Consider the following 20,256-nt stretch of genomic DNA (forward strand, 5'->3'; position numbering starts at 1 on the left):
TTTCAGGGTAGCCAAATCAGCAAGGGCTGTCACATGAAAAATAATCTGCATCCAGAGCCCTTTTAAAGTTTCCTCTCCGTGTTTTAGTTCCCAGTACTTAAGGGCATGCTTTAAATGAAATGTTTAATGATGCAGCACATTTTCAAACACGAAGCTAATTACCATAATAACAACCTAGTGAACAAATACCGGTAAGTCAGCGTAACATTGCACCCTCATTTCCAAAGCTAGAAATGGGCCTCGGACCACGATGACCTTGGTTCCTCAGAGTCGGGGAGGCAGCGCCCTTCGTGAAGCAACCGAGAGCCGGGGCAGCTGTGGCGGTGCGCCGTGGACAAGGAGCCGCAGGGCACGCTCCCCGCTGGGGCAAGGCTGCCGCCCCCGCACCTGTTGCGCCGCCATTTGGCCGTGAGAGAGGGGCAGCGGCGCAGGCTGCTCCGCTCGCCTCCTTCTCCTCCACCGACAACTTCCCGGGGCGTAAACAGCCGCGCCAGGTGCCGCCCTCGCCTTGAGGGGACGGCGGGCGGACGCGAGCAGAGAGACGCAGCCCGGGCTGGCAGCGCGTCCACTGAAGGCGAGGAAAGTATCTCTGTGGGATCGCGGCCGGCCTTGCCCATTTGCCCCCTGCCTGGCCCTCCTCCCGCCTCCGCCCCGCCGTTGGTTGCCGGCTGACAGGTGCGCGCTCCTCCGCGGCAGCCCGCTCGCCCCCGCCTCTCCCGGCCCCTCTGCCTGTCCCGCGCCATCACCAGCCCCGGTTCCTCCAGCCCCCGCCCGGCACGGCCCCGGATTGTTTAGTCCTTGAGAAGCTGGTCTGGGTCCAGATTTTGCTTTGATCTTTTTTTTTTTTTTTTTTTTTTTTTTTTTTCAAGAGAGAAGAAGAAAAAAAAAACCAAAAGAAAACAAAACCTGGAGACGCAGAAAAGGGCTCTAGAAAAAAGTTTTGGATGGGATTATGTGGAAACTACCCTGCAATTCTCCGCTGCCAGAGCAGACTCAGTGCTGCCTTCTCCCCAGCGGCGCAGCCCGCGCCGGGCGCTGCTGAGAGACGCCCGGGCCTCGGTGCCGCGCCGCCAGTGCCTGCTGTGCTGGAGCCCCTCGCCCCGCCGGCCCAATGCTCCTCCTCGGGCTGCTCCTGCTGACATCTGCCCTGGCCGGCCGGAGGCAAGGGGCCGCCGCCGAGTCTGACCTCAGCAGCAAGTTCGTCTTCTCCGGCGCCAAGGAGCAGAACGGTAAGAAGGAGCAGCAGCTCCCGCCGCCGCGCAGCCCCGGGGCAGAGGCAGGGCGGGCGCCGGACCGGCGCGGAGTGCGGCGGAGCTCTCGCGCCTGCGGGGCTGCCCGGCGCCGCGGAGGGAGAGCGGCCCTGCGCGGGGTGGCGGCCGCAGAGGCTGTGGGGGGAGCTCTATGGCTGGGCCGGGGTGAGTGGGGATCGGCTGCTGGATGGGTGTTTGCCCGCCGCGTTCAGAGGAACTCTCTGGGTGAAAGGCAGCTGCTGGGCGACCAAGAGGAAGCCCAACGCTGGCTCAGAGGCTGTCTCTTCTGCGGTCCGAGGTACAAACTGTATACCCTCCCCGCCGCCCCCTCCCCCCCCCCAAAAAAAAACCCCAAACCCAAAACCAAACAGGCAAACAACAACCCCCCCAAAACAAAACCCACGCTGCAAAACAACAGGCAACGACCCGCGCACCTTTGTACCCTCAATGCTTGGCTCTTAGGGAGTGGGGGCTGAGTTTTTGTGTTTGTGCGTGAATGAGTGGTATTTTGTATGGACTGGAAACGAGCTAATCTCGCATAGGAAATGGGAATTACTTTCAACTTTCAAGTGTACCTGAAATGTTTGGAAAACTCTCAAATGCAAGTTCCCTTGGGCTGGGGCTGTACAGCACTGGAGAAAGACTCCTTTCATACAGCAAGGGCAGCTTCGGGGTGTGTAATTTGCTTAGCCTCTGAACTACATATGATTTACATTATTCAGATTTTTAAGCGCCTTTCTTCTTGATCCGTTATTATGAAGTCATTTTAAAGAATATTTTGCAAACTGAAACGTTATATATTGCATGAAACCAGACTTAGTGTAGAATCTCTAAAATTAAAGCAGTCACCATACATTTATGGAAACCCTGGTGCTTGATCTATGGGGGTTTTGAAAAATTTAGTACTTTGCACATCAGCTAGAACAAGCTTTCTCCTTGGGCACAAACCAACACAGAAGGGAGTTTTCAGATTTCTCTGAACTGTAGTGACATAAGACAGAAATGCAGATGTGAGGCTAACTGAAGTCTCTCAACTTTGAACTTGGGACTCCCCAGATTAAAGTATTCAGCATCATATCTTCAAATAGAAAGCAAAGTTTCAGAGATCTCTGCAAGTGTTCTGTGAATGGGTATAATATGCAGTGTACTAGTGAATAGCAGGGGGGGATTAATAATACCTGTGGCCTGCTAATGTGATGAAATATGGCACCTGTGGACTGGCAGAGCTGCTGATCAGCATAAGGAGCAGTCCCTAACCAAAGCAACTGTAAAGGGACAGAGTAAAGTGATCAAAAGACTCAGAGACCTGGTTGTTCTGACAGGAAACCAATCAGACTTTGTGCACAGTGCAGGAAATTATCTTCCTTGTGTGAGAAACCACTCTCTTTCTACCCTATCGCAGTTTACCTGGTGGTTTAGAGGCCTTAGGGCACCAATTTGTGACAATGTAGACTTGTTACTAATATACTAAAGGCATGCAGTTATGCTGCCTTCTGTTACATTTGTATGGCATGCACTTGAAGCATATTGACACACAGAAAAATTACCATTGCTTTGCTTTAACTTTGGCAGGATTGGAAAGAAACCTGCTCAGTCTGCCCTAAGAGGTTTGTTACAGGATAATGCAGCTGGGCCTTGAAGGACCACCAGAGTTCTCCCATAATGGGAGAGCACTGTAAAAGGTAGATCATGCGGTATTGAAGCAAAATTGATGTAAGTAGGTGTAAGTATACATGACAACAGAAACTAGATTCTGTGCACATATATCAGAAATGCCTTAGGTCAGGCTTCAACTGGTTTGCAATGCAGTTTGGCATGCTCTAAGATACAGTCACTGCATCTTAGAACAAATGCAAAGCCAGGAGATTTAAAGTGCCCTGCAACTGTGTTCTGTGGTAGTTTGTACTTAACAACAGTCTGGAGCCTACTTGAAGTTTGTTTTCTTGTTGTTCAATTGCAAAACTAATTTTTTAAAATTAGTGCAAGTTTAGGTACAGCTAAATACCAGCTCCTGACTTTTCTTAACTGGTTTTAATTATTTGGGGGATCAGTAATACTGGTCAGACCAGTTCTTGCTTGATTTAATTAGAGTGATTTTTACACTCTGCTGCAATCTAAAGATTGTATAGCTTTTAGCTAGAGGCAGGTTAAAACTCCTTGGAGTATGAGAATGAGATATTGCTGTTTGCATGCCAAATAATCTTTGGTCAGGAGAGAGGGAGATTTTTCACTCTCAGTCTACAAATACAAATTCTGTCCTCTACTTGTAAGACTGCTAAATGGCCAAAACGTTTTGCAGTAGAGTGTGTTACAGTGATTCAGCTACACACATGGGTGCTGTAGCTATTGCTTTAAGGTGATAGTGAAGATGTCTATCAGTGACTAAGTCAGTGGGGCTGCTTGTATTACAAAGGGTAAGAATGTGCTTAAGGATTCATTTTTTTTTTTTCATAATTAGCATTTATTTATTAGCTATGTTATTAACTTTAGAATTACAATTTGACTCTATTTACCAAATAGAGACATTGGCTTGTGTCTGCTGCATATTGTCATTTTAGGTGGCAATTTCCTAGTGTAAATATTTCTTTGAAATCGTGACTTAGATGTTCTTAGGACACAGTATTTTGCTGCCTACCTCCAAGGAATTCAGTGTGATAATTCTTGTGGGGCTAATATAGCTCTATTTGAAACCATTGAAGGTACCTCTTTGTTTTTATTTGCTCTCTGTTACAGTCAGATTTTCTTTAAGAACAGGTTTTATTTCTGATTCTTCTTGACAATAAGGGGTTTTTATGTGATTTCCTTGAAAAAATCATATTTACCTTTAGTATTTCTATTCAATTAAGTGAATGCTCATCTGGAAGATCAAAGAAACTTGTGCAGCAATTTTCTGGAAACTGAAGTAGCAGTAAATGGTGTGTGTAGTGGTGGTTCCCATTTATCTGGATGGATTAAATTTCCACAATTGTCATGTTGAAAAACAGATTATGTTTTGAATGATTTATCTTACTTAGGTGGCTTTATCAGTTCTCATGGCTGGCTGCTGTATTTATTACCATTTTTCCATACTGAAGTAGAGAGTCAAGAAAAATTGATTACTCGGTTTCTTCTGAGGAACAAAACTGAATCTCTTGGATGTTTTACTTATTTCTACTTTCTGTTATAGTTCTTGATGGTTTTGCTTCTGACTGCTGTTTTTATGCAGTTATCTTCATTCTGTTTCAGCAATGTCTGAGAAGTATTGGTGGATTGAGTAAAATGAATGACTTAAAATGATTTAACTCAGGTGTCTGAGTGCACTTGCTTATATGATGTTATTAATCTAGATTCAATTGCAACATGAGATGGAGTGAGAATCTGAGTATTGTTTTCTTGGGTGTCTTAGGACAAGATGTGATAAATATTTGAAGTAATTTTGCTAAGCTGTCAGCTGTTAAGATTTCAGTGAGAAATACAAGGATGTCTTAATAGAAAACAATGTAAAAACTATTATACAAGCAATGAAATGGATAGCTTATGTAGTGTGTGCATTTAAAGTGCATTAATGAATTACTTTGGAAGGCCTAGAAACTAAGGTCAGTTAATTTTCCAGGGCCATCTAGTTACAAATACTGATTTTCCTGCAGTCAGTTTCAAGTGTATATGAACAGTAGTAAATAGCATTGTAGAAGTAAATCTTAGGAAACTGAAGTACTTAATTTTATTTTCATCCATCCTGCAGCACAGGTAATTTACTGGTGGTGATGTATCTTTTGATAAATATTAATTTCCTTTAAGATTGGTGGTTATTGTTGTTCTCTCCCCTCTCCCCCAATAGAAACTTTAAATAATGAATTTCACAAATTCTCTAAGTAGTAAGTTTCACACACTGATCACTTCATAATGCATGTCTTAAATCTTCCAAAACAGGCAAGATTTATGTTGCTTAAAAAACTCCCAGCTAAACAGGAGCCCTCAAGCTGGAGTTCAAGACTCATGTATTTCAGACTGTCCTTGGGAAAAGTTGATGGATGCAGCTGGAAGTGTGTGAGTGAAGAGCCAGAGGGAGCTTCTCTCATCACACGTTCTCTCAACCACCTAGAGAATTCCTCTTCTTGTGTCGCTCCAAAGGGAGCTTCCAGCTTATTCAGGGGTGGGAACCATCAATACGAATTAGAGTTTCTAATTAAGTCTGTTTAACTTGGTCTGAACACCTGGAACAAGATGTGCTCATCCAAGTGATGCAGCGCATCAGACCCTTGTAGATGGGACTGTCAGTGCTTTTGCTTGAACGCTGTCATTTGACTGCAAAATTCTCTCTTGTTAGCCAAGAGGCTTTAAAGTAGTGGGGATCTGCACCACTTTCACTGCCTTGTGGAATTGATGAAGGCCAGTACAGTCTGTTGACTACTGCTGGGTAGCAGAAATACTGTTTTGAGAAGATAAGGAAGTGTACAACATGAGCATGCGTCATCTAAAGGGAAACGTCATAGCAGTGCAATTTTTCTCAGGTTTAAACTACTGTTGTGTAGTCCAAGAATAGTTTTGAGATGTTTTAAAATGTTTTTTTCCTGGGGAGTGAAGAATTGTACCACATCCTCTTTGAACTTTAAACAAAAGATTGTGGCAAATTAGAGATGTTCTTCAACACTGCAGTAAATCACAGTGGAAAAAAAGTTTTAAAAACTGTTTTTTGTCCTTATAATTATGGTGTATGGTCTGCCATTCATCAGAGTGCTGCTTGGGACTTCTTATTTCTGCTAGTTCTCTCAGTTCCTTCTGTTAGGTAAAAGTAAGCATTTTAAAAGCACAGATTTGCTACCTGTCTCTGATACAGAGGCATTCCAGCTTTCCAATATTTTTTTTAAATATTTTGAATGGAATTTAAGGGAGAAACAGGTGAAATCTTGTATTTGCTGTAACTAGTTCTTATTAGATTTGCAGATCTTGAAACTTTGTCATGTTATTTGGGGGTTTGTAGTTTGTCTTTCAGTCAGAAACAGAGTTTTATAATGGAGAAGAAACACGGGGCTGTCCTAGCTTGAGTTAGAACAGAATAAATTCTGTTCAGTGATTTTAGTTTTCAGCTCAGTCTCTTTTAAGTTAGTTCACTTTCTGAAATTGACAACATGTTTTTGCAGTGTCTGCTTCCAACAGTGATAACCCTCAAAGTTTATAGTTAGTGCCAAGGATTGGTATGCAGATCAAGGTCACCGTTAAATCTTATGTACTCTGTTGGTGGGGCAGAGTAAAAGGCTGCACCTGCAGGGAGGAGTGGACAGTTCAGGTTACCCCAAACTGACTAACAAGTTATTCCATTCTATATACGTTGTATTTAGTATAAAGCTGAGGGATCATTAAGGGCAAGTTCTTTTGTTCCTCGGTGGCCAGCATATAAGGAGGACGCTGTCTGTTCTACCTTCAGTCCTAATCCATGAGTTCTTGTTCCTGCATGCAGATGAGTCCAGGCTGGGACTTCTGCCACAGCATCAGTGGTGATGGTGACTAACTACCATGCAGGGCAATTTGGTTTGATACTGGGTTTGTATGTATTTGCATATATTTCATTTTATTACTATGTTAAATGAAGTACTTTCAGCTTTCCAATTCATAAGTACCTCTTCCTTATTCCCATTCTTTACACCTTTGGGAAGGAAGAGGGATTAAGAGAGAGCATCTGTCCTTCTGTTTTGGCTGGCCCAGCCCCAACCCTTGATGAGGACATACCTTGAGACACTGACAACTTTACTACCAAGGTCTTATGTTGAGCTTTGTCTTCACTTAAACATAATGTCTTTAAGATTCTTATAACTTTATTCAAACCCTTTGAATCTAATTAGTACATAGTGTAATTGTACTGGTTTGTATCCTGCAACAGTTGTGCACTATATCAGAGAGGATTTGGGGATCTTTGTGGCCATTGAGTAGTTGCTGCTTTTAATTTTTGCTGTATCTGGCAGTTCCTGATTACTAGAAAGGGGACACACTGTGCAAGCCTACTTCCCTTAGCTGGAAATAAGCCTCTTCAGTGCTTTATAGATAGCTCTTGGCTTTACCCAAGAGCCATGCCTTTTCTTTTTATTCACAAACTGCATGCCACAGAAAAATGCACTTCCTGGTGTATAAGCGCCTTAGGAATTGGCCTGTACATAAGTAGTCTTTTAGCAGAAACCTGGGGGACTTGGAAAAAAATTACACAACAGTAAATGAATAGATCTAACATGTAGAAATGCAGTTATTTTAGTAACACTTGGGTATGAGTGCTTACTGTTTTTGGAGTTTCTAAGAAATTAATTGTACATTAAAGCTTACTCAGCCCCATAATTCCCTTTTGCAGCTTGTGTCTGCATGTAAAATGTTTTCATTCAGGTAGGTGAGTGAAAATTCATAATGTGCTATTGTGAAGCAAAACTATAAATTTGGGTATTCTAGAGGCTTTGTTAGATTGTAGGGTATTATTTAAAGGTGGCAATGCCAGGAAAATTTGTTCATGGCTCCCATCTGTAGGCATCCAAACCTTAGGGTTCACCTGTCTTCTGAAGGCTCTTTTCAATAGTTCTGCTGAGGTTTTATAAACATATCCCCCAGGTTAAGATGGGTTATTTGTGCTTAATTTCATGATGCTACTACTGTGTTTTCTTTTGTGTGAAGATACCTCCTCCTACAGAGCATGTGTACAATAACACTTGTACATGTTTTCATAACCTGATCAGTTTCTGCAGAATTTAGTTGGCTGGGTCATACAAGGCAGCACTATAGACCTTCAATGAAGTCTTATACACAAAGACTATGAGAACTATTAAGAAATTAATTTAAATGAAAGAGCCCAGCTAATTCATTGGTCTCATGCAGGTCTTCTGCATTAGGATTAGCAGGGGCTGTGTTTTTTCTGAGTTTAGTTAGTTCTATTCTAACTACTGTGTCTTTGTTAAGGGTGCTCACAGTTTTAGACTTTGACATTCACCTTGCGTGGGCATGACTGTACATTTACACTGGGCTTGTAGGCTACTTGGCTTCTTGTCTCTCTTTCCTCTGAAATCCTCTGAGTGTGTGTACCCCTGACCTCGGTCAATGTATTTTTAACCTTCACCAACTAGACCATCAGGTGAGCTGGCTGCAGCTCAAGTTAAAAGAATTAATCATCTGCTTAGGTAAGTATCTTTGAGCTGTTAGATTATTATTTTCCTCTGTGGCTGTTGTCTTTCAAGATGGGCTAATTTGAGACACTGGAGGTAAACACTACAGTTCACAGTGCTAGTCTCTGCTTCTTTTTTTCCTTTTTTTTTTTTTTTTTTTTTTTTACCCATCATTTTGCTGCCTTTTTTTTATGCAGGTGGTTGTGTCTGAGAAAAAAAGAATATAGAATTAACTTCCCATGTACAGGAACAGCATTTGCACATGAAATGAGAAAATTTTCAAAAGTCAGGGCACCCTTTTTTTTCAGTGGCAATGTACCTTTTTGTGAACTAATCCTCATAAATTATGTATTAATCTTGTGCTTTATGGTAAATTCATTCAAGGTATTATTATAAATACAGATATTATAAGGTGATTCTTTAAGGGTGAAGACCACTGTAGTTCCTCTACTTCCTGAAAGCCCAAAACACTGAAGTTTCTTCTTAGGTTTGTTAAAACTAATTATTAACTGCGTTAAAATAGTGTGCAGACATGGCTCATATAGATCACTGTTACACTGATTGCTTTACATGAAGTGCAAGGCATGTGCTTGTTCCGAGTAGAGCCAGATAAAGGACCAGGTGGCAGTAGGGAGGTCAAGACTCTCCTTTTGTCATGCACCTTGCTAGCACTGACTGGAAATAGAAACCTTTGTTTTGAATGTTTTAGTAATCTGTTTTCCAGATGAGCAGTGGTGCTAGTTGGGTAGCTATCTATGTTCCCTGTAATACTACAGTTCTATTAAAGGAAAATGAGGGAAGTCTCCTGGTGCTGAATTTAAACTCCTTTATCACCCTTAAGTGGCTTTCCTTGAAATGTTGTCTTTCTGTCTCAGAAAAAGCAAAGTACGTCCTGGGAAAAGGAAGCAATGCTGCTTCTTTCCTGTACATTTAATTCCTATTTTGCATTGCTTCTGCTGCAATATTCTTATGAATGAGCAATAAATAATGTAAGAATGTGGGGGAGCATGAGGTTAGGAAGATCGTGTAATGGGCTTCAAACTAGGTTCAGGCAGTAAAAAGTAAGAGAGTGATGCCCTTTTTGTAGTTTCAGTATTCTGTATCTTTAAACCATTACTCAGTTTGGCACGTCAGCAAGTTGTAATTTTCTGTGAAGGGAAAGACCTAGTCTAAAATCCTGGGAGTGTCATATTTGAAGAGTGGCTTTGGAGAGACACACTTTGAACGCCTTCCATGTCAATCTGTAGCTGTTACTGTGTCTGTGCAACTTTGAAAGTAAGAGGTACTGATTTGTGCAATAATGTACATTATACTACTTTAAGTGATAGCTCTAGTCTTTTCTACAAAATTCCCTTGTCTGGTATTTTATTATTGTTCACAAAGCTTTGTTGGATGACCCATTGCATGGTAGCAACTAGAATATCTAAGAAGCTTTATTTTTGTTATTATTTTTCCTCCCAATGTACTTCATTGTGTAACTACCTGCCTGCCTTCGCCCTCCTTCGAAACAGAGGCACAAGTCCTAGGGGTACCATACTCCTCCTTGGACTGGGAGGAAACCAGCACTTATTTTATACAATAGTTAGACATTAAAAAAGATATATGGCACAGGAAATTCTTTTGCTGTGTGTGAAGGTATGGCGTTTCCAAACTGAAAGTGTTGTTCTGACTATTTCACCGGTAGTGGTGAGTTATATGAGGCCACTTCCATCTGTAGAGAGTCTGTTTCACTTGCTTGTGGTTCTGGGGCTCATTCAAATGCTCAAAAACAAAATAAAAGGAATGGATGTAATAATTTCTTTATGGAAAAGTCATAAAAAGCTACAGGGTTGTGTAAACAAATTGGGTCATTTACAAGATGTTTAAGTGATGGATATTCAGTTCAAATTCAAAGGTGTGGATTAGATTTTATAGTCATATTGACTGAATTTTGCTCTCAACAAGACTTTTTTTTTTTTTTTTTTTTCTTTTTTTTTTGCCAGGAATGCCTTTGACACCACAGATAACAAATTCTCAGAAACTGTGTTTTCAAACATTTCAGAACAAAGGTGAGAAACAGGAGAACAAATCAGTAGTATAATTTGATCTTTTGGTTTTTTTTCTAGTGGAGTGAGGGATCTTTCTTGAGTCACCCTGTAAAGCTGTAGTGGAACTTTGTAGTGTTCCCAGGGAAAATAAACTAAGAGAGTTTCCCTTCTGAATTCAAACATGCCTGAGCTAATTACAAAGCAACTGTTTTGGCTGTCTGCTCTATTTGTATAAATAGATTTGCACAGAACAGCAGCAACTGATCCAAGTTAAATGGTGCTAGCTATAGAAACTTATGTTGGATCTAGTTGAAGCATTGAACATTAAATCTGCGGTGTGTCAATTCACAAGACCCTTGTGACTTACATCATGATTTGTCAGAGTGCTGAAAAAGTGAAATGGAAAAGATGCTTTTGCATGTTAAGATAAATTCAGCTGGGTTATTTATATGTTTCGATGTAAACGTATGGAAAATTTTCTTAAGTTTGGGGAGGGGGTTTCTGTGTTAGCTACTGTGGGGTGCTTTCCTTCTCAAGAGGTGTGGTTGCCCAGCTCTGTTACTACCAAAGCAATTTCAACTACCTTTCAGAACAAAAATAACTTTACTGAATGAAAGTTTGGAGTTATTTGTAATTAATTGTACATTAGTGAAGATACTGGTTTGTACATACAGCTGTTATTGTGTGCTCCAAACCCGTCTTCCTCCATCTCTTATCAGTGGAGGTTTGAATGGGGAAAGACAAAGGCATGAAATTAATTGCCTTCCCAGGTGCAAAATTGCCTTCCCCTTCACCTGGGGACAGGTAAGTAGTGCCCATGCTTCCCGCCAGGGTGGAGGTTCCTTCCCCAAGGGAAGTCCACTGGGTTTGGGAGCTATGATTAGCAGGATGCTTCGTGCCCATTATACATTGGCCTTGAACACTTTGTCTAGAAACACCTTAAATAGAGTGGCCAGAAAGCAATCAGGGCTCCCGCCATCATCTTGCTCCTGCCCTTGCTCTTGCTCTCTTACTCTTGCCTTTGTCTTGCTCGCTCCATTCGGACCTGTCTTCTCCCTGCTCCCTGCCTGCCATAGAGCAACTCTGCCTGCTGTGAAACCTGTGGCTTTCTTGCCGTGCTGCTGCTCATGAGTTTTGCCTCATAGCAGCCGTGTCTGTGGACACTTCTTCTGGTGGGTGCTTTTCCTTTGGATTGTGCAGCGTTATCCACAAATTGGATTATAAAACCTGCAGTTCCTGGAGCCTGACACCCAGGAGAGACCTAGGCACCGTCACCAAATTCCTGCTCTGTCCTCGTGAGTACAAACTGGCATTCTCATTGGCTTTCCCAAGGTTCCTGGCTTGCCTCTGATTATAAGTGGGGTGGAGCTATTTTGTGGCTTAGCCTTTTCCATTTTCTGATTTCTCTAAATTGTACTAAAGTTGCCCATAAGCATCCTGGTAGAATTTACAACCAAATAGAACCTGTAAGTAATCAGATAAGTTCTATACCTAATTTTGGGCCAGGGTTTTTGAGAAGAATAAAGATAACTATATTTTTATAATTCCTGCCTTGTTAATTCATCCTCAATCAAATCAACAGCATTAAATAATGAACTATCAACTCATCTTGCAGGCATGATACTGTACTGTGAAAATAATAGTTGTTACTTGGGAAGTGTGTATATGTGATAGACAATATTTGAAGAAGACCTTCAGAAAGGAATACAAATGTATATATGCATTGTACTGTTGATTGTGAAAGGTTTGTATTTATATTATTCATAGAATCATTAAGGTTGGAAAAGACCCTTAAGATCATTGAGTCCAACTCAACTACCATGACCACTACAGTTATGTCCTGAAGCACCCCATCTACAGGCTGCTTCTACCAGGGATGGTAACTTCACCATCTTCCTGGGAAGCCTATTCCAATGCCTCACCACTCTCTCAGTAAAACAGTTTCTCCTAATGTCTAATCCAAAACTCCTCTGGCACATCTTAAACCCATTTTCTCTCATCCTGTTACTTATCACTTGGGAGAAGAGACTAACACCAGCCTCACTACAACCTCCTTTCAGGTAATTGTAGAGAGCAATAAGATCTTCCCTTAGCCTTCATTTCTCAACACTAAACAACTCCAGCTCCCTCAGCCGCTCCTTGTATAGCATGCCCTTCAAATCCCTGGTATAGGTTTTTTGATGGTTTGAAGACATTAAAGTCCCCTATGCTGTGGTGCCCAGAACTGAACACAGTAATCCGGCTGTGTCCTCATCAGGGGTCCTGGATCTCTCTTTTGTCTACTTTTGTAGACGGGTATCGTGTTGGCAAGTCTCCAGTTGTCTGGCACCTTCCCTGTTAACCAGGATTGCTGATAGATGCTGGAGAGCAGCTTGGCAAGCTCTTCTGCCAGCTTTCTCAGTACTCTTGGGTGAATCCCATCTGGCCCCATAGACATGTGAGTGTCCAGGTGGTATAACAGGTAAAAACTGCTTCCTCCTGGATTATGGGGAGTTGATGCTGCTCTCCATCCTTATCAGGAGGCTGAATACCTTGAGGATAATGGGTCTGACTATGAAAGACTGAGGCAAAGAAGGCAATGAGAGCCTCAGCCTTTTCCTTAGCCTTGATAACAGTGTTGCCCCCATGCATCCAATAAAGGGTGGACATTTCCCTTTGCTTTCTTTTTGTTGTTAATGTATTTGTTGAAACATTTTTTTTGTTGTTATACCACATGTAAGTGGCCAGGTTGAGTTCTAGCTGGGCTTTTGCCTTCCCAGTGTTGCCTCTGTATGACCTAACCAGGTCCCTGTACTCTTCTTGAGTTGCCTGCCCCCTTTCACAAAGGTGGTAAACTCTCCTTTTTTTTCTGATCCCCTGCAAGAACTCCTTGTTCAGCCAGGTTGGTCATCTTCCCCAAGTTTGTTTTATGGCACATGGGGACAGCCTGACCCTACACTTGCTTCTTGAAGAATGTCCAGCCTTACTTCAGCAAGAATTGAGAATTCTATCATTTCACAATCACTAAGCCCAAGATGGCCTCCAACCACCGCATCACCCACCAGTCCTTTCCCGTTTGTAAACAGTAGGTCTAGTGATGTGTCGCCCCGGTAGGCTCATTTACCAGCTGTCAGGACGTTCTCTTCCATACACTCCAGGAGCCTCTTAGAACCATGAGAACAAGGGCTGGTTATTTGAAGACATTTGCCAATAGCCTGCAGAATGCCTTATCAGCCTACTCATCCTGGTTGGGTGGTCTGTAGCAGACTTCCAACAGAATATCTGCCTTATTGGCCTTTTCCCTAATCCTTACCCGTAAGCACTCAACCTTACCATCACAGTTGTCTGGTTCTACACGGTCACCACTCCCTAATATACATGACCTCTCTTTATCTGCCTATCCCTTCTGAAGAGCTTATAGACATTCATTGCAGTATTCTAGTCGTGACAGTCATCTCACCATGTTTCTGTGATGGCAGCTGTGTCATAGCTGTCCTGCTGCACAATGGCATCTAGTTCCTTCTGTTTGTTGCCCGTGCTGTGTGCATTGGTATAGATGCACTTGAGCCAGGCTGTCGGTTTTACCCCCGATAATGCTGAATGAAATAGTTGTGATGTGTTTCTGTATTATGGCTTTTAATGTAACCTGGGGCTCTTTAGCCTGAAGAAGACGGAAAGATCTTGTCAATGCTTATAAATATTTAAAGGGAATGTGACAAGAGGATGGGGCTAGACTCCTTCCAGTGCTTCCCAGTGATAGGGCAATGGGCATAAACTAGAATACAAGAAGTTCCACTTAAAATTAGGGAAAACTTTCTTTACTTTGAGGGTGATGGCCTTTAATTACTCTTAATTTATAGTTACATGCACTTGTGTGTGGTTTATTCTGACATTTTTATGTATGTGGATGCATGATTTATATTTGTTCTAATTCTGTTTGTTGAGGTATGTTCTTGTGTTAGATTGACTTGCTCCTTGCTCACATTTTTTCACTTTCAGGAAGTAACTGGTAAACTTTATGTTCAGTATTTGTATTTCAGATGACAGTGTGTTCTCTGTATTTTTTTAAAATGCAAGAATCTCTTGTTTTGAGTAAACTTGCACAAGCAGTGGTAAATACTAGAACTAGATCTAGTCTGATAGAATTAAAGATGGGTCAGCAGTATGTTAAGCAGGTTCCCCAGTGTTCAATAAATTAAATATCAATCTTGTACAAAGATCAACCAATGCCAGATAACATGACAAATAATGCTTAGATTTCATTTTCCTGGATTTGGGAGGAAAGGAGTCTTATCTGCTCCTCTACGTGTCTACATTCATTACATTCATTTAATTCCAGGCAGTAGGGGCTGTTGAACAAATGGATCATAGACCAACCTGTGGCTTGGATGTGGCTGATATATTCCTCATAGGGATAGTGTCTCATCTGTGTGTCTGTAGCTGGTTGATACCATCTGATTTTTGGAATGTGCGTGTGCACCCAGATGCTGCTACTGAATACAGCATCAAATAGCCATTGATTTCCAAGTCCTGTTACCTCAGCTTTTATTCAGGATCTTAGAAAAAAACTCTGGAATACCTTTTTTGTTTGGTTGGAGTTTTTTTATGAATGGTTTTAACGAGTTGCAACACCTTTATTATTACTGCTTCTGCTGCTTTCCCTTGGCTGACTTCAGGGACAGCTACAATATAATGATGTTGGCTTTTAGTCACATGTGGCAGTTTTATCAGTTATATTCACTCCTTTCCATCATCAATTTTCAGGACAACATAGAATCAGAGAATGTTTTTGCTTGGAAGGGACTTTTAAAGGCCATCTATTCAACCTGCTCTGTAATGTTCAGAGCCTTGTTCAACCTCAAATGCTTCCAAGAATGGAGCATCTACTGTCATTCTGGGCAACCTCTTCCAGTGCTTCGCTGCCCTCATGATTAAAAAAAAAAATCTTCCTTATCTAACCTAAATCTACTCTCTTGTAGTTTAAGACCATTACTCCTGCAAAAAGAATTGTCCTCATTGTTCTTTTAGGCCCTCTCTACAGAGGGCTATAAGAATAATGAGGGGACTGGAGCATCTCTCTTATGAGGAAAGGCTGAGAGACTAGAGAAGAGAAGATTGAGAGGAGATCTTATTAAGGCTTATCAATACTTAAAAGGTACATGTGAAGAGGATGGGGCTGGACTTTTTTTCTGTGCTGCCCAGTGATAGGACAAGGGGCAATGGGCACAAACCAGAACACAAGAAGTTCCACCTATACATAAAAATACCCAAACAACTTCTTTTCTTTGAGAGTGACAGAGCACTGACTGGAACAGGCTGCCTAGAAAGATTGGAGAGTCTCCTTGTCTGGAAACTTTCAAAACCTGCCAGGGCACCTTCCTGTGCAACTTGATTTAAGTGTACTTGTATTAGCAGTGGGATTGGACTAGATGATCTTCAGTGGTCCCTTCCACCCCCTGCCATTCTGTGATTTTTGAGCATAATTTTCTTTCCTAGTTTGTTTTCATTCAGTGCCTTTCCTAAGCAAAAGAATCCAAGCTGTATGTAGAGCATCAGGGCTTGTACTGCATTTACAGTAAAATGCCAGTGGACAGATAGGGAAATCTCTGCTGTTGATAAGAATTATAAATTAATTTGATGAAAAGTACAGCGAAAAAGTGCTTTTGCTTTTATGCTGAGGGAGAAATGGACTTTTCCACAGTTCACAGAATAGAGGAACAGTGTTGTATGTACTGTAACAGAGACATAGTATGAATTGAGAGGTAAAGGCAGAAATGTGACAAGGAAATCAGTGCTGAAAGCTGTCTATTGGAAAAATGTAGTTAGCACTACACTATATCTTTTTTCTTTCTGTTGTAGAAGGTTGAATAAAAGGACTCCAGCACAGTAACTCTTCATTGATTACTGGATGTGGTGATTTCCCCCTCCCCCCCATACTGTTGTGTACGAGTTTATTTTATAAGTTTGCCAGATAGATATCAGCTGAGTTTTATGTCATGTAAAGTTACTGGGAAGAGGGGGATTTGGAAGATTTGCCGCTGCAAATATTGGGACATTGAGCTGTAAACAGCCAAGACAGTCTTAATTTTCATCACCACTGCAATATACTGGCTTGGTTTGACCTTCTACAGCATGGCTGAGAGCTCTTTCTGAGGTGCCTCCGCAAAAGACTGGACGTGTTTGGTGTTGGTAGTAGTTGTTGGAACACGTAGGTCTTTATTGTCATTCAGCTAAACTTCTGATAGACAAGCTTCTAATTATCACAGTATCACCAAGGTTGGAAGATACCTCAAAGATCGAGTCCAACCTGTCACCACAGACCCCATGACTAGACCATGGCACCAAATGCCACGTCCAATCCCCTCTTGAACACCTCCAGGGACGGCGACTCCACCACCTCCCTGGGCAGCCCAGTCCAATGACGAGTCACTCGGTGAAGAACTTTCTCCTCACCTCGGGAGGCTGTCTTGTTACAAAACAATATTGGTAAGATACTGTCTTTGTATTTTTGTTATAAGCCCATAATGATCAGTGTAAGTGGAGGTTTACTTTTTCAGGGAACAGCAATGAATTCTGAACTATTTTCTCTCTCACTTTGTGTTAATGAGAGTTCATACCCAGGGAGTGCAGAAAGAAACCAATACTTTCAGCTGTGGTAGTTTTCCATGCTAAGACATTCTTTGGTGCCTTGTAAACATTTGTATGTCTGGAGTACAGATAAAAGTAGCAGATTCTTAAGCGTTTTATCAATATTGTATTCTCAGTTTAAAGCAGTCTCTATTTTTCTCTGTTTTTCTCTTGTGCATCAAAATCAGACATGGCCTTTTGTGTGGATAGCGAGTGTGGGTTTAAGAGACAGCTTTGTACTGGTAGTGTCCATTACTTTAAATGAGAGTGACTAGTAATGCTTCTGAAAAAAAGATCAAAGTATTAAAAAAAATGCAACCTAATGGCAATCCCATGTCTCTTTGAAAATTCTCAATATGCTTTCTTTTCTGGCACAGGCTTATGTTGCTGCTAGGAACCTGATCCTTAAAGCAAGAGGAGAAAATGTAACAAATTGTGCAGTGGCACCTTGGTGCCAAGACAGATTCAGTGCAACCATTTCTTGTTGCTGTTATTCCTGGCTCTTTTGGAAAGAATCGTTTCATAATGCCTGGAATGTTTCTGAAGAGAAACAAGTTTGCCACTGAGACCAGTGGTAGGCTTTGTCCCTTCTTTCTTCTTTGTCCCCTCTTCGGCACTTTACACCAGAGCTTCTAGATACATAGGTGTCTAGTTGGTCCAACTCTTTATATTGTACCTTCAAAGGTGTGCGTGGGTTTGTTTGTTTTTGTGGGAGGTTTTTTGGTGTGTGGTGTTGTTTCTTTGTTGTTGTTGGTTTTGTGTGGTTTGCTTTGATTTTCTTTTCCAAAAGTGTCAGGAATATCTAATAGAAAGTTTTAAATTATGATCACTTGAAGGAAGGGCAGATTTGAGCCTTTGTGATTGAAAGCTGTCTCTTGGTGGTGATGTAACAAACGACTATAAAAGTCAGTGAGTGGTTTGGTTAAAAAGGGAACAGTGAAAAACAAGTGCATTCCTGTGGTAAGATGATGGGAGGAGGAAAATGAAGTAGAAGTAGTGCAAGGGGAACCATTTTGTGGCTGTTGGGAAAAGAGTGGCTTTAGCCTTAATGAATTCTGCTTTTGGTTTTTTTTTTTTTTTGAAAAGGGTGTCTACAGTGTTGGTCTTTGAGTAGAAAGGTCTACCAACAAGATTTTGGTCATAAATGGATGGTTACTTGTGTATTTACATATGGATAGGGAAAGCAGGAGAAAGAGGAACTTTGGTAATTTCTTTCTGTGAACAGTACTGGATCCCTGGAGCCACCTTTTCCAGAAATAAAAGTTAAAATGGTGAACATGAGGCTTTGGGTGCTCAGCTAGCATCTAGTTTCTGTCACAGTTAAAGAAGGACTAGAGGGGAATTAACTCTTGAAGCAACAAGTCAACAAATTTCCCCCAAAACAACAAAAACAACCAACCAAAAATCCCCCAATCAACCACCAAAAAAACCTCCAACCAATCAAAAACATAAAGCCCAACCAAACCCAAAGCAGTCCTTCCCTTGGAGACCACTTCATTACATTTTTTTAGAGCAGCCACTAATTAGCTACTTTTTGAGTTATTTACCTCCCATTTGGATCTGTAAGAATGTAATTGCCTTCCTGTTGCCTAGTCTTGCATAACATTGGTTGTAATTTAATACTGCTTGGATCTTTACATGAAAGATATGACTACATGTCTGTATGCTTCCTTTTTCTACTTGTGGAAGCTGTAAGAAGAAAATGTGTGCAGTTGTGGCACTCAGGCTTGAAAGCCCAGCTGAAACCTTTAAGAAAGAAACAGATCAGAGTTATGGGCAGAGTGACTACAAGATGTGACTTCTGTTTACCAAGAAAAAAATACGTTAGGAATTACCAAATTACCTTCTAAATTTGGAAACTTAAAGATGTAACACTGAAGACTAATTAGCTTGGTAAATATTAGGTTGAGGAGAATTCAAGAAAGATACTTTGGATTGTACTCAAAAAGTGTTTTGTATTTGAGATGAAACAATTTTTTAAAGGTAGGCAAGGAGAGGTAACTAAAGATATGGAATAATATATGCATTGTGAATATAATCAATGGTAATGAGGCCAAAAGGCAGAGATAAGCTGAAGAATAATTGCTGAGATATACACTACTGTAGATTAAAAGAAAGCAGTAGTAATGTAGCCTGTGTGCCAAGGCAGCTCCCTGGGAAATATCTAGAAGGTAATAGCAGCCACTCCAGGCCAAATGAAAGGACTGGTTAGCTGTATGTGTTGTGTCTGGCAGGACTGACTAAGGAACAGAATGACGATTCCCTGGTCTGTTCTTCTGCCTTCTGTCATTGTAGTAGTCAGACTTGTTTATTTTTTTATTTTTTTAGCAAAGGCAGAACTTTGAATATTTTTTTTTTCCCAAAGCTTACAAACTTTTGCTATCTACAGTGCATAGTAGAGAGGTTTACCCATGCCACACTTAAATATCTTCTTTTGGTTGCTTCACGTGCACTTTTAGATCATTGTATGCAATATAATCTAGTTCTTTGGGTTTGCTTCTGACTTTTTGCATTTGACCTGCTGGTGTGGGGCCTCACCTGAGAGCTACTTCAGGCTTTGGATCTGCCACATTCTGTACAGTATTATTGTGTATATCTGTAGTGCATATGCACGTATGTGTGTGTGTGGGGACAGAAGACATGCAGGTTTTCCTTTTGACGTTTTAATCCTGTCCCAGTAGGACAGACAGCAGCTGTCTGGGAAAATGCTGAAAAATTGTTGTGCTGAGATCTGGGAGTAATTGTAACACCAGTGAGGTGAAGCTGTAAATTTCACAGCAGCAAGTGTTTCCATGTTCCACTTCCAGTATATCATTGTTAATAAAGGCAAAAGATGTTATCTTACAGGTGATTACTGTAAAAATGAGAAGTAAACTTTCTTAAGTGTCCTTTCCTGAGCATTAGGTTGTGGTGTCAAGTGGTGTTCTGTTTGTTTTGGCCTTGATTTTCTTCCCATAGACTTTCAGTTTGTAAACCTTCAGGACCAGAATCTACTTAGGCCTCTAAGATGAGGGAAGATTTTTTTATTTTTTTTTTTTCTTTTACTTTACTAGCCTGCAAAAGGTACAGGTCTAGTTACTACACTTACATGAAGAGCACTTTTTGGTGCCATCATCGGCAAAATCTATCTTTCTGAGGGCAGCTTAGAGGCTATGAAAGCTGTGATCCATTAGCAATTTATGTGTGAGAAGGACATGTACACGTAGGAAAGTGTGTTTTGTGTTAGATCTAGGGATGTTTGCCTGAGCATCATAATGA

General features: G+C 41.3%; 1 protein-coding gene across 2 annotated transcripts in view; it reads left to right on the plus strand.

Annotated features, from left to right (window-relative positions):
- Positions 1-356: 356 nt before the first annotated feature.
- Positions 357-20,256, plus strand: part of PDGFC (platelet derived growth factor C) — a 124,686-nt gene continuing 104,786 nt past the window's right edge. The window contains exons 1-3 of one of the 2 annotated variants that reach the window (XM_068137211.1): positions 357-675; positions 870-1,229; positions 10,348-10,413. In XM_068137211.1, coding sequence (XP_067993312.1) covers positions 1,112-1,229; positions 10,348-10,413 — 184 coding nt within the window. In that variant the 5' untranslated portion in view covers positions 357-675; positions 870-1,111. The remainder of the gene's footprint in view (positions 676-869; positions 1,230-10,347; positions 10,414-20,256) is intronic. The other variant, XM_068137212.1, reaches the window with a different exon arrangement.

The sequence above is a fragment of the Melanerpes formicivorus genome, unplaced genomic scaffold (genome assembly GCF_026170545.1).
Source record: "Melanerpes formicivorus ecotype bairdi unplaced genomic scaffold, bMelFor1.0.p_v2 SCAF_4, whole genome shotgun sequence".
Lineage (NCBI taxonomy): Eukaryota > Metazoa > Chordata > Aves > Piciformes > Picidae > Melanerpes > Melanerpes formicivorus.